The sequence below is a fragment of the Anomaloglossus baeobatrachus genome, chromosome 5 (assembly GCF_048569485.1).
Source record: "Anomaloglossus baeobatrachus isolate aAnoBae1 chromosome 5, aAnoBae1.hap1, whole genome shotgun sequence".
NCBI classification, from domain to species: Eukaryota; Metazoa; Chordata; class Amphibia; order Anura; family Aromobatidae; genus Anomaloglossus; species Anomaloglossus baeobatrachus.
In genome coordinates this window covers 412,647,368-412,668,655 of record NC_134357.1, presented here as the reverse complement: position 1 = coordinate 412,668,655, position 21,288 = coordinate 412,647,368, and the positions used below count along the sequence as shown (strand labels likewise).

Genomic DNA, 21,288 nt, shown 5'->3' with positions numbered 1-21,288 from the left:
TAATTGGAGGTATGTGCTAATATTATTACAACTACCTCATATTAAGATAGGCTATTGGAGATGAGATATCCCTTTTAATACAGCTGAATTATTGTAGTCACTCTTAGCAATTGGGGGTTACTTCATTTACATTAGTTCACAGTAGTTATGTTTATAATGTACTTAATTAAAAACTAAATTAAAATAAAAACCTCCCTTACTAAAACAAAAAGTAACCTAATAAGTGGTTTTGGTCCATCTTGATAAACTAATATAACGTAAAAGAAAGAACAGACCTACAAGTTCTGCCAAGACTCCTAATGTGCCCTCTCATCTTCTTGTGCCTAGAGCCATTTTCATTGCCACTTGAAGAAAGCTGAGGGCAAGATGTGGTACATCCGGGTCAGAAAATGAATCTGAAAAGTGGCAGAGACCGTGAAGCCATTTTCACATCTCGTATTTCTTCTACAAGCTGTTTAAATATTATTTTAAGCTGTCGGACTAACTTGTCTAATAGGGCATCAAAGGCTCAAAGTTTGCCAAATTATTGTCATGGCATTTTGCTACATACATGGCCTGAATGACTTGGCAAAATGTTTTTCTTATGAAAAAGTGTAAATGGAATTGTTTTTCTATTCAGATAAATGGCAAAAATAAAAATCATTTACTTGTGTTTTTTTTTTCTTACAAATTGCAGTGACAACATATCCAACTGTATGGCGTAAAATTTCATGTTATTTGTTCAGCGTTTACATCAGAGATAAGATCTATACACTGAATTAAGAGGAAAAGAATAAGATGTGATCGGAGTTTAAACAGAGCACCAGAAGGAAAGAGGGCACACTGGGAGTCAAGGCGAAAATCCAATCTAAAGTTTTACAAGGGCAATTTCTTTTGCTTAATTAAAATACTCAATTTTGATCATTCAACATTCCAACAGGTTGCAGTGTCTGCTCCACTTCTCCAGTACTTTGTGCAGGTGCTGACTTGGGCAAAGTCATCTGCAGGGCACACCACAACGCTGTTCGGGCCTTACGTGTTGCTATAGCCATTTCTCGAATCGAAGAAGCAAGGATGAAGATATCTGTTTTGAAAGAAGGGACCAATTATAGTATTAAGTACAGTTGTACCTCGCTTAACGAGTAACTCTCTTAACGAGAATTTCGCTTAACAAGCAAAGCTTTCTGTAAATTTGTAACCCGCTTTACGAAAAAGCTTTGCTCTACGAGCAAAATCCTCACCTCACACACTTCCGGTTTCGTCCATCTACCACACTCTGACCCGCACCGGGTACATCGCGGCGAACTACAAGTACCATGAGGCCGGCAGTGGAACGGAAGGTGAGGTGAGCATATAATATCTGTACCTTCCATTTCATTGCCGGCCTCCTGGGTCCTGTAGTGCGCCGCGTCGCTCTGCTCCGCTCCAGGCATCGGCCTCCATAGCAACGAAGCAGGAACTTCCTGGTTCCTGTCACCGCTTGTCAAAGGCAGCGTGCTGGCCAATCAGAGGCAAGCGGCTCTGCCTTTGACGTCAGCGCTCTGGCAGAAAGTTCCGCCCTCGTTGTTATGGTCACCTGATACACGGCCCGCACTGGAGAACAGCAAGTCCCAGGAGACCGGCGATGGAACGGAAGATAAGGTGAGCATATAATGTGTTTGTGTGAGTTTGTACATGTTTGTGTGCGTTTGTACATGTGTGGAATGGTAGAATAGGGGACCAGGATGGGACATTTAACACATTGTGGAACGGATCGTCAGCATTGCAATGATTTCCTATGGGAAATCTTGCTCTGCTGAACGAGTACCTTGATTAACAAGCACAGTCCCAGAACGGATTGTTCTCGTTAAGCAAGGTTCCACTGTATTAAGTTCTTTCTTAATTTTTTTTTTCTTTTACCTCTGCTGTCATTCTGGCGAGGTCTTCCATGCTTCTGCTGATGATTTGATGTATTCATAATCTCATTCTTGCGTTTGGCATGAACATTGTTAATCGCCTCTAAGTAACGGTCCAGCGCAGTGGAGATGTTGGCATGAAGAGGTGAGCTCCTAAAGCGTTCCATTTTACTTAGAAGAGTTACCACCTTGTAAAACAAATAATATGCAATATCAGATCCAATGTGTACAATCACAAAGAGCCTTAGAAACAAGGCCAAGAAATGAGGAATAACATCATTTGCATAGAAAGTAACATTTCACCCAACTGGTTACTTTAAAATGTCATTCACATTAAAGGGTCATGAGAGTAGTTTTATATCCCCTTAACGACCGCGGGCCGTAAAATTACGTCCTAAATGACATAATCTTACTGCCCGCGGTCCTCCGGCGGCAGCATGCCGCGATCGGCACACATCTCAGCTGATTTTCACAGCTGAGATGTGTGCCTGCTAGGCACGAGCAGAATCGTTATCTGCTCGTGCCGATTAACCCCTTATATGGCGCTGTCAATACATGACAGCGCCATTATAAGCGCGATCGCGGTAAAGTTTTACTTACCGCCGAAACCGGAAGTCACGTGACGCGATCACGTGACTCCCGATAGTTGTCATGGTAGCACAGGGTCATGTGATGACTCCTGTACTACACATGAATTGGTTTCACTTTCGCTGTGCCAGCGGCACAGCAAAAGAGAAAGACAGCGTATCTGCTGTTTACAGCCTTCCAGCTGTGATCAGCAGATACTGCAGAGCGATCGGAATGCTGATCGCAATAGCCCCCTAGGGGGACTAGTAAAATAAAAAAAAAAAGTAAAAAAATAAGTTTTAAAAAATTAAAAAAAAACAAAAAAACCTAAAAGTTCAAATCACCCCCCATTCGCCCCATTGAAAATTAAAGGGTTAAAAAAATAAAAAATATACACACATTTGGTATCGCCGCGTTCAGAAACGCCCGATCTATCAAAATATAAAATCAATTAATCTGATCAGTAAACGGCGTAGCGGCAAAAAAATTCCAAACGCCAAAACGACGTTTTTTTGTCGCCACAACTTTTGCGCAAAATGCAATAAGAGGCGATCAAAACGTAGCATCTGCACAAAAATGGTACCGTTAAAAACGTCAGCTCGAGACGCAAAAAATAAGCCGTCATTGAGCCTAAGATCCCGAAAAATGAGAACGCTACGGGTCACGGAATATGGCGTAAAACGTGCGCCACTTTTTTCGGACAAACTTCCGATTTTTTTTTAACCCCTTATATAAAAGTAAACCTATACATGTTTGGTGTCTACGAACTCGCACTGACCTGAGGCATCACACCCACACATCAGTTTTACCATATAGTGAACACAGTGAATAAAATATCTCAAAAACCATAGTGCTATCGCACTTTTTTTGCAATTTTTCAGCATTTGGAATTTTTTTGCCATTTTCTAGTACACAATATGGTAAAACTGATGGTTTCATTTAAAAGTACAGCTCGTTCCGCAAAAAATGAGCCCTCACATGACCATATTGACTGAAAAATAAAAAAGTTACGTCTCTCAGAAAAAGAATGGCGAAAAAAAAAAACGGAAAGCGAAAAATCGGCCGGTCGTGAAAGGGATATTGATGGCCTACCCCTATGGATAAGTCATCAATATCAGATTGGTGGGGGATCTGACACCCAGGACGCACCGTGTTCAGATGGTATGGGTGCTGGCTGAATGATAGTAGTTGTTGAGTTGAAGTATTAGAAAAGGTGGTTTTTTACATCATACAGAGCGGCCTGGGCTTTTATATACAGAATTCTAAAATGCTGTATATAAGGGCTCGCTGGTGGTGGCCGCAGCTCATAAGGGAAAATCCTGGTGGCAGGTTCCCTTTAAGGGGAATTTGTCAGCAAGTTTTTGCTATGTAATCTCATAACAGCACAATCTAGGGGCAGAGCCTGATTCCAGGGATGTGTCACTAAGTACAAGGTTCATCAGGTCACGAACATTGGCTGTGAAACTTTCAGTGCAGAAAGTAAAAGTTCCTTCTTGCCTTGAGAGGCAGACAAAGCAAACAAAGATATCCAGATGTTTGGATATAAAATATCACCAATTTATTACTACAGCTTAGGCTGCTTTCACACATCCAGCGGTTTTTGCAGTGCAGCTCAATCCAGCTCAAAAACCTATGCAACGGATGCGGCGAAAAAAACAAATCCGTTGCATAAGTTTTTCCATGCGGCCCGTCCGTTTTTTTGACGGATGCGGCTTGATACTGAGCATGCGCAGTGCAAAAAAACGCATCCGGCGGCCATAGGCTTGCATTGTAAATCCCGCCGCATCGCACCAGATCCGGAGCGATGCGTTTTTTTCGCTGCACAAAACAATGTACCAGTTAACGTTCCATCCAGCCACCACATGGGCTAAATATGCCGCATCCGGCAAAAACGGACGCAGCGCAAGGCCATGCGGCACAAAACGGCGCTAATGCAAGTCTATGCGGAAAAAACCGCAACCGGCGGAAAAAAACGGTTGCGTTTTTTCTGCAAAGCGCCGTATTGTGCCGCTCAGCAAAAACCGGATGTGTGAAAGCAGCCTAACAGGAACATTAAAATACTGCATCAAGGCAAAAACCGAAGCAGTTTAAAAATAGGACTCGCCGTAGTCATGGAATGAATACAGTGTTAGGCCCCCTTCACATGTCCGTCATAAAAACATGGTTTTCATGGTACATGTTGAAGGTGCGCATGGTCATCGTGATAGCACACGGAGACCAGGATTTTTTTTTACTTTGAATTGAAGAAGTAAATTGGAATAATAAGCATTTACAATGTATCCCAAAATGGTATTTCTCTATCGCTTTCATTGGGGGACACCGGACCATGGGTGTATGCTGCTGTGACTAGGAGGCTGACACTAAGTGAACATAAAAAGAGTTAGCTCCTCCCTGGCAGTGTACACCCCGAGCCGGAGGCGGATCTATGCCAGTTTTTTTGCTTAGTGTCGTAGGAGGCTGAAGTGGGCCCATATCTCTGTGGGCCAACCTCAGCCTAGGCTATTCCTTTTTTCCGTTTTTCGTAGCTATACGGCGCCGCTCAGCCTTCTCATCTTTCTAGGTTTTTTGTCTCTTCTGCAGGGTTAAAGTCCCCGCATCAGAGAGAACCCTCGCCTTCTCCTCCCCTCCGGGTACCGTCCCCAGGGTTGTTTGAGGCTCGAGACGCCAGGCCCTATCCCCCTCCTGCCCCATGGTACCGTCCCAGGGGCTTCTTGGGGTCGAACATTTTAATTTTTTAAAGGCACACTCCCCGTCCGCCCCTATGGTACCATCCCAAGGGGTGCTTCTTGTGGAGGCGGCGAGGAATCTCTGCAACCCAGGACCCAATGTCAGGATCGCAGGCTGCAGCGCAGGAGCGCTCACAGCACCAGGCCTCCCCCAGCGTTCTGCCTTCTACCCTGGGCCCAGGCAGTGGATCTGTTCATGCAGCGCAGGAGCGCTCTGCAGCGTTCCCCAAGCTCCCCAGCGTTTCCCCCTGGTGTCTCCCAGGGGCAGACTGGACTCACCGGAAGCCGCAGCAGCAGAGGATGGGACCGTGGATCAGAGCAACACCGCCGGGACGCAGGAAAGATCTCCCCCGCGCGCAGCACTGCGCTCCTGGCAGCCACTCACTAATTTAGTCCCCGGCTTGAGGCCTACCTCGGGCCGGAGCGCTCCGCCCCCCGTTTTTGCGCGCGACTCTCCGGTCCCACCCCCGGCATTTTCTGCCCAGCGACAGCCAGCTCACCCCCTTAGCACGCCCCCCACAGTTAAGAAAAAAAAAAAAAGGCAAAAGCCCGCGTTTTTTCTACAAACGGCTCACTTCAGCATAGGCAGGCCGGTGAGCAACAGCATCGATTTTCCTGCGGCTGTCCCAGCTACTCTGAGGCCCCTGCTGACCTGGGAAGGACACAGGCCTGGGTGAGTGCTGCTCCTGATTAGGACCAGCGACTTTTTACTTTTTTTCTTTCATCCTATCTCCTGTCTCCTCCCTAGTGTCTCTAGTAGGAGCCCCCTGAGCAGCCATGCCTAACTCTAAGTCTTCCCGATCCAAACAGGCCCCCTTTATAATGCATTTTGCGTGCTCGTCCTGCAACGAAAAATTCTCCCTAGGCCAGGCTACCCCCCTCTGCTCAGCTTGCGTCCCTGACCCGCAGCCCACGCAAATTGCCCCGGACGCCGCCAGCCCCCCCGTCCACGTCGCTACTGCAGCAGTACAGGACGCCCCGGGCTCCAATGCGCTCCCTCCCCCGGAGTGGCTGACTTCTCTCCCAGTCGGTGGACTCTCTGTCAAGGGCGTCTCTGACCATCGTGCAGGCGTTGCAGTCACTCCCTACACTCAGCCATGCCCCGCAGGTCCAGCCGTCGCAGGACGACAGTCGGTCTGACCCAGACCCGGCTACTGGAGCGCGGAAGCGGACCCGCACGGTCTCCTCTTCCAATTCCTCACAGAGGTCTCTCTCTCCTCCAAGGCCCGAGTGCCACTCGTCTCCGGGACCGTCGGATTTTTCAGGAGAAGAGTCGGATGCAGCCTCACTGCTGGAGTCGGATCAGGCATCCGATGTCAGGCGTATGGTGGACAGCCTGGTCGACGCGGTGAATACGACTCTGAAGCTCCAGCCGGACTCTGCCACCACCCAGAGCTCACAGGTATCTTTCAAACGAGTTAAACGTGTCCTCAGGTATTTCTGCGATCATCTGGAATTCACTGAGATCCTACGCAAGCACAGACAGCAACCGGACAAGACGTTCAACAATGGTAAGTCGATTGATTTACACTATCCCTTCCCCGAGGATCTCAGGAAAGAATGGGCAGGATCACCGATGGTCGACCCGCCGGTCTCCCGCCTGGCCTCGCATACAGTGCTATCTCTGCCGCATGGGACATCGCTCCGAGACGCCACGGATCGGAACATCGAGAGATTCGCCCGTTCGGCTTTTGAGGCAGCAGGCGCGGCCCTGTCGCCGGCTTTCGCCGCCGTCTGGGTAGCTAAGGCCATGGTGACCGGGACCGACACCCTCCGCAGAGGCCTTCGCTCAGTCTAGTGATCCCGAGCTCATCAACATGGCGGCACAGATTGCTCTAGCGGGTGAGTATATCATTAACGCATCTCTGTCTACAGCCAATTGCGCAGCACAAGCGGCCAGCAATCCGCGATTTGGCTCAGAGCCTGGATTGCAGATGCGGCTTCAAAAAAATCCCTTACCGCCCTCCCATTTGCAGGAGGCCGGCTGTTTGGGGACAGGCTCGATCAGATTATCGCCGAGGCTACGGAGGAAAGAGCACCTCCCTACCCCAGCTGACACCAAGGCGTATCCCGCGCCGCCAGCCGACCTCAGGTTTTCGTCCTTTTCGCAGCTTCAGTTCCACTACACAGCCTAGGAGGAACAGATCCCTGCAGAGAAACAGGAAGAACCCGTCCTTCAAAACAAATCCCTCCTGGCGTTCTAGACCACGCCAGCCAGCCAAACCAGCATCTAGATCACAGCGATACTCCTCCAAATGACTCGTGGTCTTCGCGCGCCAGCGCAGACCAGGTGGGGGTGCGCCTTTCTCTTTTCCAACACGTCTGGCTGCCTTTGATCACGGACGCTTGGGTCAGAGAAATCCTAGTCTCGGGTTACAAGATAGAGTTCTCGTCAATTCCTCCAAGTCGTTTTTTCCTTTCCCTTCCTCCCGAGTCAAACGCGCAAGCTCGCCCCTTTCTTCACGCCATCGAATCTCTGCACCGCTCAGGGGTCGTGATTCCGGTTCCAAATTCGGAACGGTTCAGGGGAGTCTACTCAAACCTCTTCGTTGTCCCCAAAAAGGATGGCACTGTGCGCCCTGTTCTCGACCTCAAGATCCTCAACAGGTATGTCAGACCCCAAAAATTTCGCATGGAGTCCCTCCGATCGGTGATTGCCTCCATGGAGGTCGGCGAATTCCTCGCCTCTCTGGACATACAGGACGCATATCTGCACATCACGATTGCACATCAGCACCAGAAATTCCTGCGCTTTGCCGTGGCAGACGATCATTATCAGTTTACTGCCCTACCTTTCGGTCTTGCGTCTGCGCCCCGAGTGTTCACGAAAGTCATGGCTGCTGCCATGTCGATCCTACACTCCAGAGGAGTTTTGGTGATTCCGTACCTCTTTCAACGACTGTCTTCTAAGTGTCCAGGTTACCATCGATACTCTGTCCCGGCTCGGTTAGCTCATCAATCGGAAGAAGTCCTCTTTGACCCCGGCCCGCCGGATTACCTTCCTAGGCATGGAGTTCGATACCATCCAAGGACGCGTGTCCCTCCCACAGGAAAAGATTGTCTCCCTCCGGAAAGACATACAGACCCTCCTCCACTCCAGAGCGGTGTCCATACGATTTGTTATGAGGGCCCTCGGTCGAATGGCGGCGGCAATAGAGGCGGTTCCATTTGCCCGCTTCCACCTTCGCCCCCTTCAGCTATCTCTGCTGCACAAATGGGACAAGTCTCTATTCACCTTGGATCGCAAGATACATTTGTCCCCGGAAGTCCGCCGGTCACTGCTCTGGTGGACCAACAAACAAAATCTTTCCAAAGGAACTTCATTCTTACCGGTACACTGGCAGACAGTCACCACCGATGCCAGCCTTCTGGGCTGGGGAGCGGTGTTCCATCAACACACGGCTCACGGTCAGTGGCCCTCCCGGGAAAGCCGGCTCCCGATCAACGTTTTGGAGATCAGAGCGGTCTTACGAGCCCTGCAAGCCTTTCAGCGCCTTATACAGGGGTCTCCAATCAGGATACAGTCGGACAACGCCACGGCGGTGGCATACATCAATCACCAGGGCGGCACGAGGAACGTCATGGCGATGAGAGAGGTGAAGAAGATCATACAGTGGACAGAGTCTCACCACTCCAGGATCTCCGCGGTACATATCCCCGGCGTGGAAAATTGGGCGGCCGACTATCTCAGCAGACAGGGTCTGGCGTCGGGCGAATGGTCTCTCAACAGAGAAGTTTTCGAACAGATCTGCCACAGATGGGGGACTCCGGATGTGGACCTGATGGCCTCGCGGTTCAACAATCAAGTCCTACAGTTCATCTCCCGTTACCACGACCAGCAGGCGCTAGGAGTCGACGCCCTCATCCTCCCATGGAATCAGTTCAGACTTCCGTTCATCTTCCCACCGCTTCGACTGATCCCAAGAGTACTCAAGAAAATCAAGGCAGAGGGCATTCCAGTGATTCTCATCGCCCCAGAATGGCCCAGGTGAGCGTGGTTCGCAGAACTCGCACAGCTCGTCGCAGACACCCCATGGCGGCTTCCAGATCGGCCAGACCTGCTGTCTCAGGGTCCGCTCTTCCATCAAAATTCAGGGGTTCTCAATTTGACGGCATGGCTCTTGAATCCTAGCTATTAGCTCAGTCAGGCTTTGCTCCAGAAGTGATACAGACTATGATCAGGGCTCGAAAGCCTTCATCGTCAAAGATCTACTACCGCACCTGGAAGGCCTTTTTTCAGTGGTGTGAGGTCAACGGCAATCCCTCCCCGTTAGTTCTGTCACTCCCGACGCTACTGGCGTTCCTTCAGGCAGGGTTACAAGTGGGTCTCTCGCTGGCAACTATCAAGGGGCAAATTTCGGCTCTGTCTGTTCTTTTCCAGAGAAATCTAGCATCACGTCCACAGGTCAAGACGTTCATCCAAGGAGTCGCCCATCTGAATCCGCCCTATCGGGCTCCGCTAGAACCATGGGATCTTAATTTGGTTTTAGGATCCCTCCAACTGGCTCCATTTGAACCACTCAAAGAATCCTCATTCTCACACTTATCCTGGAAAGTGGTCTTTTTGGTGGCGGTCACTTCAATCAGGAGAACGTCTGAACTGGCAGCTCTTTTGTGCCGTTCACCTTTTTTTGTTTTTCACCAGGACAAGGTTGTCCTGCGCCCGTCTCCTGCATTCCTGCCGAAGGTGGTGTCTCCTTTTCACCTGAATGAAGAGATCGTGCTTCCATATTTTTGTCCGGCACCCACTCGCTCCTTGGAGAGGTCACTGCACACTCTGGACTTAGTGCGAGCGCTTAGGACTTACGTCTCAAGAACTGCGCCTTTCCGCAAATCAGACAACTTGTTCGTCCTGCCTTCTGGTTCCAAGAAGGGCATGCCGGCGTTCAGGGCTACCATTGCCAGATGGATCAGGTCAGCCATTTCGGAGTCCTACCGAATCAGGGACAAGTCCCCCCCGAGGGGGGTAAGAGCCCATTACACCTGTGCAGTTGGGGCGTCTTGGGCAATCAGACACCAGGCTTCAGCCGAGCAAGTCTGCAAAGCCGCCACGTGGTCCAGTCTTCATACATTCGCCAGGTTTTACAAGGTCCACACCCAGGCATCAGCAGATGCCTGCCTTAGGAGAAAGGTGTTGCAGACAGCCCTCGCACACCTCTGAAAAGGTAGTAAACAATTGGACAGAGCTTTCCTACAGAATTTTTGTGTTTGTTTGGATCTGTAGGACTGCTTATGTACCCACCCAGGGACTGCTTTTGGACGTCCCATGGTCCTGTGTCCCCCAATGAAAGCGATAGAGAAAGAAGGATTTTTGTGTACTCACCGTAAAATCTCTTTCTCTGAGTCTTCATTGGGGGACACAGCACCCACCCTGTTTGGATTGTGAGGTCTTCATTTGCCGGATGTTCCCGGTGTCTTTCCGGGTCAACGTTTTTTTGTCCATCCGGCTATTATATATATACGTGTCCATAAGGCACTGTGTTTCACCACACATTTTTTCTCTTTGTATTACTTTGTTTAGTTATGGTTGTTCAGGTCTCTCCTACTACTGCTTGTACACTAAACTGGCATAGATCCGCCTCCGGCTCGGGGTGTACACTGCCAGGGAGGAGCTAACTCTTTTTATGTTCATTTAGTGTCAGCCTCCTAGTCACAGCAGCATACACCCATGGTCCTGTGTCCCCCAATGAAGACTCAGAGAAAGAGATTTTACGGTGAGTACACAAAAATCCTTCTTTATAAAAACTTCAGGTCATCATTTAAAAAACAAGACCACAATTTTTTTTTTCTTGTTTGTACAAATTTGCTAATTTTTCCCCACAATAATTGTAATGACTTGGGAGAGTCATGTTTCCAGGTCAGTTTTACAGTACAATAGGGAGATAAGGTATGCACACCAGTGACTATGTAAGGGGAATACATGTAATAGCAGAAACTGCTGTGTGAATACTGACATGAAAAATTCAATAGCTATATGTAAGGATGAAATGTGAAAAATGGAACCTGCATTACTGCCATGAATATATGAATAAAGAGAAATTTAGCTACTGAATTGATCAATGCAATAGAGCCCCAACACTACGCCAAAGTATATTGTCATGTGCAATATACACCCAGAACCACAAGCAGTTCTGGGTGCATATTGCTAATCCCTGCCTAGGGCTAGGTTCACACACTGCGTTTTTTTGCGGCAAAAAACGCACAAAAACGCACCCGTGTCAAAAAAACGCGGCAAAAAACGCGCGCGTTTTGCCGCGATTTGGTGCGTTTTTTGCTGCGTTTTTGCTCACTGCGTCTTTATGCGTTTTTATCAGTGAACAAAAAAAAAGGTCTGATGTCATTTCCTTCTTCAATATGTTCTTCATTCTCCACTAGTGTATGCAGGAGAGCAGACAGCTGCAGAACTACAAGGCTCAGCAGACAGCAGCTGCAGAACTACAAGGCTCAGCATCCTCCATCCAATAGTGTATGCAGGAGAGCAAACAGCAGCTGTCGAACTACAAGGCTCAGCATCCTCCTTCCAGGACTGTATGCAGGATTTCTTTGCCCCCCCAAACAAAAAAAATGACGTGGGCTTTGCCATATTTTTGTATGCTAGCCGGGTGCAGCAGGCCCCCAACCCCCAGCTGCCTATTTGTACCCGGCTGGGAACCAAAAATATAGAGAAGCCCTTTTTTTTTAATTATTTCATGAATTTCATGAAATAATTAAAAAAAAAAATATGACGTGAGCTTCGCCTAATTTTTGTGTCCAGCCGGGTACAACTAGGCAGCTGGGGATTGGAATCCACAGTGTAGGGTGCCCATGCTTTCTGGGCACCCCCGCTGCGAATTGCAGTCCGCAGCCACCCCAGAAAATGGCGCTTTCATAGAAGCTCCATCTTCTGGCGCTGTATCCAACTCTTCCAGCTGCCCTGATGCCGGGTGGCTCACTGGGTAATAATGGGGTTAGGGCTAGCTGTATATTATCAGCTGGCCCTAAGCCCGAAAATCATGGTATCACGCCAATATTAGACATGGCCACCATGAATTTCTAGTAAAAATAAAAAACCACAACACACAGAAAAATATTTTTATTAGAAATAAAACACAACACAATTAGTGACTCCATCTTTATTGAAATAAAGAAGCCCCCCTCCGCAGTAATCCTGGGTCAGGGTCCCGCGCCGTCCAATCTGGATCCAATATCATCTGATCGGTTTGCTGGAAGGCGAAGCGATCAGATGATGTGTCAGGATCAAGTGCCTGAATCACATCACACATCAGCTGATTGTATAAAAGCCGTTTATACAATCAGCAGATGCATAGGTGCAAAAAAAAAAAAATACTCACTTATGTGCTGATTACGGCAGCTCCTGGAGGAGTCTGATCCCGTCCGATCGCTGCAGCAGCTGCCGGTAATCAGGGATGAAGTCTCCTGACGCATCCGCTGATAGGTTAAACCGGCCGGCCGCTGGCGTCAGCCCGAGACTTACGATCAGCTGACGCGGCCAGTAACATTATGACCGCTAGGGCGTAATTTTACGGCCCGCGGTCGTTAAGGGGTTAAACCACCAAATACCCCTCCAGGTCCGACGTAATCCACAGAGGTCCCACGACGCTTTCAGCTCTGCTATATGAAGCTGACAGGAGCGGCAGTAGAACACGACCGCTCTCTATCAGCTCCACGCAGCAACTGAAGTGAGCCGCGCGATCAGCTGTGCCCTCATTCAGGTGACCCACGGACACAGCTATCGGGTGGAGGAATTCAGCTGTGGCCGCGGGTCACCTAAGTGTTGGCACTGCTGATCGCGCGGCTCACTGCAGTCACTCAGGGCATTTGCGGTTACCTCTCTCTCTCCTCCCGACCGCAAATCTCCTTTTCCCGGCGAAACATTAAAAAAAATAAAAAATAAAACGCAAAACGTTCTTTTACAGGAATCCCTTACTTTGTTAGCACACTATTTGAAACACATCCGTCACATGTATTATACAACGCACTGTGACGGATGCCTCACAACGCAAGTGTGAAAGCAGCCTAATGTATGCGGGGGGCGGAGTGCGGGGAGAGTGTAGCCGAGCGGGACCATGTCGCTGAGGACGTCAGTGCCAGGGAATGCATGGCTGGGGACAGGTGACTATCCAGGTGTGTGTGTTCAGTGTATACATGCGGATGGCAGAGTGACAGATCTGAGCCAGGTAATGTGTGCGGGGGGGAGGGTGGAGCCGAGCGGGGCCATGGCGCTGCGGACGCCAGTGCCAGGGACTGCATGGCTGGGGACAGGTGACTATCCAGGTGTGTGTTCATTCAGTGCATACATGCGGAGGGCGGAGTGCGGGGTACTGTGTGCGGGGGGGGATGGTGTGTGGAGCCGAGCGGGGCCATGGCGCTGGGGACGTCAGTGCTGGGGACAGGTGACTATCCATGCGTGTGTGTTCAGTGTATACATGCGGAGGGCGGAGTGCAGGGGGGGTGGAGCCGAGTGGGGTAATGTGTGCGGGGGGGCAGAAGCCAAGCGGTGGGTATGTGTCGGCTGGGTTGCCGGTATGGGCTCCCCGGGGTGGAGCACTCACCGGGGAGTCTGGGCTCCGTGTGGGTGCGGGGAAAAGTGTCGGGTGTCGTCCCGTGGGTCAGGCTGTTAGTTGAGCCGTTGGTTGCAGGCTCTTTAGCCCGCGCAGTGTGGCGACGGTTGTCACTGTAATGACGTCATTTTGGAGCAAGACAAACAGACAGAATAAGGCAATTATATACTGTATATACATACATATACAAATATATATATATATATATTACACACACACACACATACACACAGCCTTGCGAAAATATTCGTCTCTCTTGAATTTTTCAACCTTTTCCCACATTTCAGGCTTCAAACATAAAGATAAACATTTCAATGTTATGGTGAAGTATCAACAACCAGTGGGACACAATTGTGAAGTTGAACAAAATTTATTGCTTATTTTAAACTTTTATAATACATAATAAACTGAAAATTGGGGCATGCAATATTATTCGGACCTTTTAAGTTAATACTTTGTAGCGCCACCTTTTGCTGCGATTACAGCTGCAAGTCGCTTGGGGTATGTCTCTATCAGTTTTCCACATCGAGAGACTGAAATTCTTGCCCATTCTTCCTTTGCAAAGAGCTGGAGCTGAGTGAGGTTGGATGGAGAGCGTTTGTGAACAGCAGTTTTCAGCTCTTTCCAGAGTTTCTCGATTGGTTTCAGGTCTGGAATTTGACTTGGCCATTCTAACACCTGGAAAAGTTTATTTGTGAACTATTCCATTGTAGATTTTGCTTTATGCTTGGGATCATTGTCTTGTTGGAAGACAAATCTCCGTCCCAGTATCAGGTCTTTTGCAAACTCCAACAGAATTTCTTCAAAAATGGTCCTGTATTTGGATCCATCCATCTTCCCTGTCCCTGCTGAAGAAAAGCAGGACCAAACCATGATGCTGCCACCACCATGTTTCACAGTGGGGATGGTGTGTTCAGAGTAATGAACTGTGTTGCTTTTACGCCAAACATATCATTTGGCATTGAGCCCAAATAGTTCGATTTTGGTTTCATCTGACCAAAGCACCTTCTTCCACATGTTTGGTGTGTCTCCCAGGTGGCTTGTGGCAAACTTTAAACAACACTTTTTATGGATATCTTTGAGAAATGGCTTACTCCTTGCCAGTTTTCCATAAAGGCCAGATTTGTGCAGTGTGGGTACGGGATTGAAATAGACCAGGTGAGTGCTGCTAAGAGCAGTTCTACTATTCATATGTGAGGCCGTATGGCACATTTTATAAAAATATTTTAGTGTAGGACTGCTTCAAATGAGATTTGCCGTGACGTGGCGAAGCAGCTCAAGAAATTGCAATTTTTTGCCAAAAATCTCAAAATTTTTTTTATAATAAGTACAGTTTGGAATGTTTAGTGCTGTAGTGCACATTTGGTGCTGGCTTTTTGTTTTTTCTTCATTGAATTGGTCGGTGGTTGACCTCCACCTTGCTATGCACCCCAATTTGGGATGTATTCCATCTGTCTGGATTTTGGCGGTTGGTGACTGTTCACATTAAGTCATCAGGCTTTGTCCACAGGCTATTTACTTCATGCAGCATTTGCTTGGACCTGTCCCGCCCACAGCCATGACTCAGTCATGGGTACGGGATTGAAATAGACCAGGTGAGTGCTGCTAAGAGCAGTTCTACTATTCATATGTGAGGCCGTATGGCACATTTTATAAAAATATTTTAGTGTAGGACTGCTTCAAATGAGATTTGCCGTGACGTGGCGAAGCAGCTCAAGAAATTGCAATTTTTTGCCAAAAATCTCAAAAAATTTTTTATAATAAGTACAGTTTGGAATGTTTAGTGCTGTAGTGCATATTTGGTGCTGGCTTTTTGTTTTTTCTTCATTGAATTGGTCGGTGGTTGACCTCCACCTTGCTATGCACCCCAATTTGGGATGTATTCCATCTGTCTGGATTTTGGCGGTTGGTGACTGTTCACATTAAGTCATCAGGCTTTGTCCACAGGCTATTTACTTCATGCAGCATTTGCTTGGACCTGTCCCGCCCACAGCCATGACTCAGTCATGGGTACGGGATTGAAATAGACCAGGTGAGTGCTGCTAAGAGCAGTTCTACTATTCATATGTGAGGCCGTATGGCACATTTTATAAAAATATTTTAGTGTAGGACTGCTTCAAATGAGATTTGCCGTGACGTGGCGAAGCAGCTCAAGAAATTGCAATTTTTTGCCAAAAATCTCAAAAAATTTTTTATAATAAGTACAGTTTGGAATGTTTAGTGCTGTAGTGCACATTTGGTGCTGGCTTTTTGTTTTTTCTTCATTGAATTGGTCGGTGGTTGACCTCCACCTTGCTATGCACCCCAATTTGGGATGTATTCCATCTGTCTGGATTTTGGCGGTTGGTGACTGTTCACATTAAGTCATCAGGCTTTGTCCACAGGCTATTTACTTCATGCAGCATTTGCTTGGACCTGTCCCGCCCACAGCCATGACTCAGTCATGGGTACGGGATTGAAATAGACCAGGTGAGTGCTGCTAAGAGCAGTTCTACTATTCATATGTGAGGCCGTATGGCACATTTTATAAAAATATTTTAGTGTAGGACTGCTTCAAATGAGATTTGCCGTGACGTGGCGAAGCAGCTCAAGAAATTGCAATTTTTTGCCAAAAATCTCAAAAAAATATTTTTTATAATAAGTACAGTTTGGAATGTTTAGTGCTGTAGTGCACATTTGGTGCTGGCTTTTTGTTTTTTCTTCATTGAATTGGTCGGTGGTTGACCTCCACCTTGCTATGCACCCCAATTTGGGATGTATTCCATCTGTCTGGATTTTGGCGGTTGGTGACTGTTCACATTAAGTCATCAGGCTTTGTCCACAGGCTATTTACTTCATGCAGCATTTGCTTGGACCTGTCCCGCCCACAGCCATGACTCAGTCATGGGTACGGGATTGAAATAGACCAGGTGAGTGCTGCTAAGAGCAGTTCTACTATTCATATGTGAGGCCGTATGGCACATTTTATAAAAATATTTTAGTGTAGGACTGCTTCAAATGAGATTTGCCGTGACGTGGCGAAGCAGCTCAAGAAATTGCAATTTTTTGCCAAAAATCTCAAAAAAATATTTTTTATAATAAGTACAGTTTGGAATGTTTAGTGCTGTAGTGCACATTTGGTGCTGGCTTTTTGTTTTTTCTTCATTGAATTGGTCGGTGGTTGACCTCCACCTTGCTATGCACCCCAATTTGGGATGTATTCCATCTGTCTGTATTTTGGCGGTTGGTGACTGTTCACATTAAGTCATCAGGCTTTGTCCACAGGCTATTTACTTCATGCAGCATTTGCTTGGACCTGTCCCGCCCACAGCCATGACTCAGTCATGGGTACGGGATTGAAATAGACCAGGTGAGTGCTGCTAAGAGCAGTTCTACTATTCATATGTGAGGCCGTATGGCACATTTTATAAAAATATTTTAGTGTAGGACTGCTTCAAATGAGATTTGCCGTGACGTGGCGAAGCAGCTCAAGAAATTGCAATTTTTTGCCAAAAATCTCAAAATTTTTTTTATAATAAGTACAGTTTGGAATGTTTAGTGCTGTAGTGCACATTTGGTGCTGGCTTTTTGTTTTTTCTTCATTGAATTGGTCGGTGGTTGACCTCCACCTTGCTATGCACCCCAATTTGGGATGTATTCCATCTGTCTGGATTTTGGCGGTTGGTGACTGTTCACATTAAGTCATCAGGCTTTGTCCACAGGCTATTTACTTCATGCAGCATTTGCTTGGACCTGTCCCGCCCACAGCCATGACTCAGTCATGGGTACGGGATTGAAATAGACCAGGTGAGTGCTGCTAAGAGCAGTTCTACTATTCATATGTGAGGCCGTATGGCACATTTTATAAAAATATTTTAGTGTAGGACTGCTTCAAATGAGATTTGCCGTGACGTGGCAAAGCAGCTCAAGAAATTGCAATTTTTTGCCAAAAATCTCAAAAATTTTTTTATAATAAGTACAGTTTGGAATGTTTAGTGCTGTAGTGCACATTTGGTGCTGGCTTTTTGTTTTTTCTTCATTGAATTGGTCGGTGGTTGACCTCCACCTTGCTATGCACCCCAATTTGGGATGTATTCCATCTGTCTGGATTTTGGCGGTTGGTGACTGTTCACATTAAGTCATCAGGCTTTGTCCACAGGCTATTTACTTCATGCAGCATTTGCTTGGACCTGTCCCGCCCACAGCCATGACTCAGTCATGGGTACGGGATTGAAATAGACCAGGTGAGTGCTGCTAAGAGCAGTTCTACTATTCATATGTGAGGCCGTATGGCACATTTTATAAAAATATTTTAGTGTAGAACTGCTTCAAATGAGATTTGCCGTGACGTGGCGAAGCAGCTCAAGAAATTGCAATTTTTTGCCAAAAATCTCAAAATTTTTTTTATAATAAGTACAGTTTGGAATGTTTAGTGCTGTAGTGCACATTTGGTGCTGGCTTTTTGTTTTTTCTTCATTGAATTGGTCGGTGGTTGACCTCCACCTTGCTATGCACCCCAATTTGGGATGTATTCCATCTGTCTGTATTTTGGCGGTTGGTGACTGTTCACATTAAGTCATCAGGCTTTGTCCACAGGCTATTTACTTCATGCAGCATTTGCTTGGACCTGTCCCGCCCACAGCCATGACTCAGTCATGGGTACGGGATTGAAATAGACCAGGTGAGTGCTGCTAAGAGCAGTTCTACTATTCATATGTGAGGCCGTATGGCACAGTTTATAAAAATATTTTAGTGTAGGACTGCTTCAAATGAGATTTGCCGTGACGTGGCGAAGCAGCTCAAGAAATTGCAATTTTTTGCCAAAAATCTCAAAAATTTTTTTATAATAAGTACAGTTTGGAATGTTTAGTGCTGTAGTGCACATTTGGTGCTGGCTTTTTGTTTTTTCTTCAGTGTACGATTGATTGTTGTCCTATGGACAGACTCTCCCACCTCAGCTGTAGATCTCTACAGTTCATCCAGAGTGATCATGGGACTCTTGGCTGCATCTCTGATCAGTCTTCTCGTTGTTTGAGATGAAAGTTTGGATGGACGGCCGGGTTTTCGTAGATTTTCAGTGGTATGATATGCCTTCCATTTCAAAATGATCGCTTGCACAGTGCTTCTTGGGATGTTTAGGGTTTTGGAAAATCTTTTTGTAACCAAATCCGGCTTTAGGCTATGTACATACGTTGCGTTCCGTAAGGTACAGAAAAAAACGCACCCTCTGGCAGACTGGACAATGCATTTGCCAAAAATAATGTATTCAAAACACATGCATTTTGGATGATTTGTGGATGCGTTGTGCATGCGTTTTAGATGCATTTTTGGCAGTGCTTCCCACAGAGATTCAGCTCTGCTACATGCCCACTGACAGACACATAGAGAGCCGAGCGATGAGAATGAACTCGGCTCGCTTCTGAATGCAAACAATCATAGGCGCCGGTGGGCGGGGGAAGCAGTGAATACGAGATGGAATAATGAGCGCCCGGCATTTTCAAAAGCAGAAGCCGCCAGAGCTTTTTGACAGCTGTGCAGCACAGCGTCGGTGATCGTTGAGTATGAGAGAGGGGGGGAGAGGGAGAGACCGAAAGACCTGCGTTATGCTTGTCAAAAAAGCATGCAGAACGCAACAAAAATGCAGTGCGAGCGCATTTTGACACACCTCTTTGATTTCAATGGGTGGAAAATGCAACCAAAACGCACAAAAGTGACATGCTGCTTTGTTAAACGTATCGATTTTGTCAAATATTTGGCATCCAAAAAGCTGCGTTTAAAAAGCAACATGCGCATGGAATTTGCCGACTTCTCATAGACTTTGCTGGGGAAGTAGAACGCATGCATTTATGCTGCTCTTTTAAACGCTGCTTAAACGCAGGAAAATATGCAACATGCGCACATAGGCTTAAACTTCTCCACAAAAGTATCACTTTGGTCTTCATGATGCTATCTGCGCTTTAAACAGAACACTGAGATTATCACAGAGCAGGTGCATTTATACGGAGACTTGATTACACAAAAGTGGCTTATATTTATCATCATCAGTCATTTAAGACAACATTGGATCATTCAGAGATCCTCAATGAACTTCTGGAGTGAGTTTGTAAACGGGATGAATAATATTGCACGCCCCACTTTTCAGTTATTTATTTTTTTTAAAAAGTTTAAAATAAGCAATAAATTTCGTTCAACTTCACAATTGTGTCCCACTTGTTGATTCTTCACCATAACATTACAATTTTTATCTTTATGTTTGAAGCCTAAAATGTGGGATAAGGTTGAAAAATTCAAGGGAGCCGAATACTTTCGCAATGCACTGTATATATGTGAGTATGAGCAGCTGTGGGGATGACCAGTGCTTCTGTCATGAGGTTAGCGAAGTTCATTATCTGCGGTGTTGATCTCCGCTGATTTCGTTACGTCAGCGCTCATCATTGACTTTCATTCCAGCCGCGTTCTCATCTTAAAGGGAACCAATCATCATGATTTTCGTATATAAGGTAAAGCCAGTGCAGTATTGGCACTATCAGGCAGATTATCTACATACCTGTAGTGGTCAGCTCGGATGTTTAGGCTTTCAAATCCAAGAAAGTGAAGTTTAAAAATTCGTCAGCTTTTTGATTGACAGTTTCACCGGAGCAGATAATAACCGGGCGGATATTCATCTGGATTGTGCGCGCGGTCACAACAGCAGAGAACAGCTGATCAGAGGACACCGTGCAGCCCCAAGACACCGTGCCAGCGCCAGGTTGAAGAAGACAGAAGACCAGGATCGTGGAGGGGTGAGAGGGAGTAATAAACATGGAGTGTGTCTGTGTGTTTATTTTTAATAAAGTATTTTTTCTCTGTGTGGTGTCCTTTGTTAACCCTTTATTGGAGATTCTTAATGGCCGGGTCAAATTTGGCTCAACATTAAGAATCTCTGGCTTAATAGCAGTTGTTGAAACAAAGCTGGTATTAACCCCTTATTACCCAGCGTGCCACCCGGCACCAGGGCTGCTGGAAGAGTTGGATACAGTGCCAGAAGATGAAACTTCTATGAAAGCACCATTTTCTGGGGTGGCTGCGGACTGCAATTCGCAGCGGGGGCCCAGAAAGCTTGGGCCTCTCTGTGCTGCGGATTCCAGTCTCCAGCTGCCTACTGGATGTACCTGGATGTACCTTGTACCTGGCTCGATACAGAAATTGGGCAAAGCCCATGTCGTTTTTTTTTTTTTTAATTATTTCATGAAATTCATGAAATAATTAAAAAAAGGGCTTCCCTATATTTTTGCTTCCCAGCCAGGGGCAGCTTGTACCTGCCTGCTGTACCTGGCTAGCATACAAAAATATGGATTTGAAAGCCTAACTACTAATGGTATCTAGATAATCAGCCTGATAGTGCCAGTACTGCACTGGCTTTACCTTATATACGAAAATCCTGATGATTGGTTCCCTTTAAGTCTCGCTGGCGGCCCGAGACTGTGGCTAGTAGTGACATCACGGGCTCCTGCAATACTTTGGGTGAGAATGCGGCATCCATGGAACTCAGTGACGAGTGCTGACGTCACGAGTTTAGCGGACTTCATCGCCGCAGGTAAT

The 21,288-nt window shown here is 47.0% G+C and overlaps 1 protein-coding gene across 2 annotated transcripts in view; it reads right to left on the bottom strand.

Moving 5' to 3' along the window:
* Positions 1–21,288, bottom strand: part of MEIOC (meiosis specific with coiled-coil domain) — a 201,684-nt gene continuing 180,396 nt past the window's right edge. For both annotated transcript variants that reach the window (XM_075350248.1, XM_075350249.1), the window contains 2 exons: positions 1,879–2,062; positions 1–1,063 (listed from right to left, as the gene is read on the bottom strand). In XM_075350248.1, the coding sequence (XP_075206363.1) occupies positions 891–1,063; positions 1,879–2,062 (357 nt within the window). In that variant the 3' untranslated portion in view covers positions 1–890. The remainder of the gene's footprint in view (positions 1,064–1,878; positions 2,063–21,288) is intronic.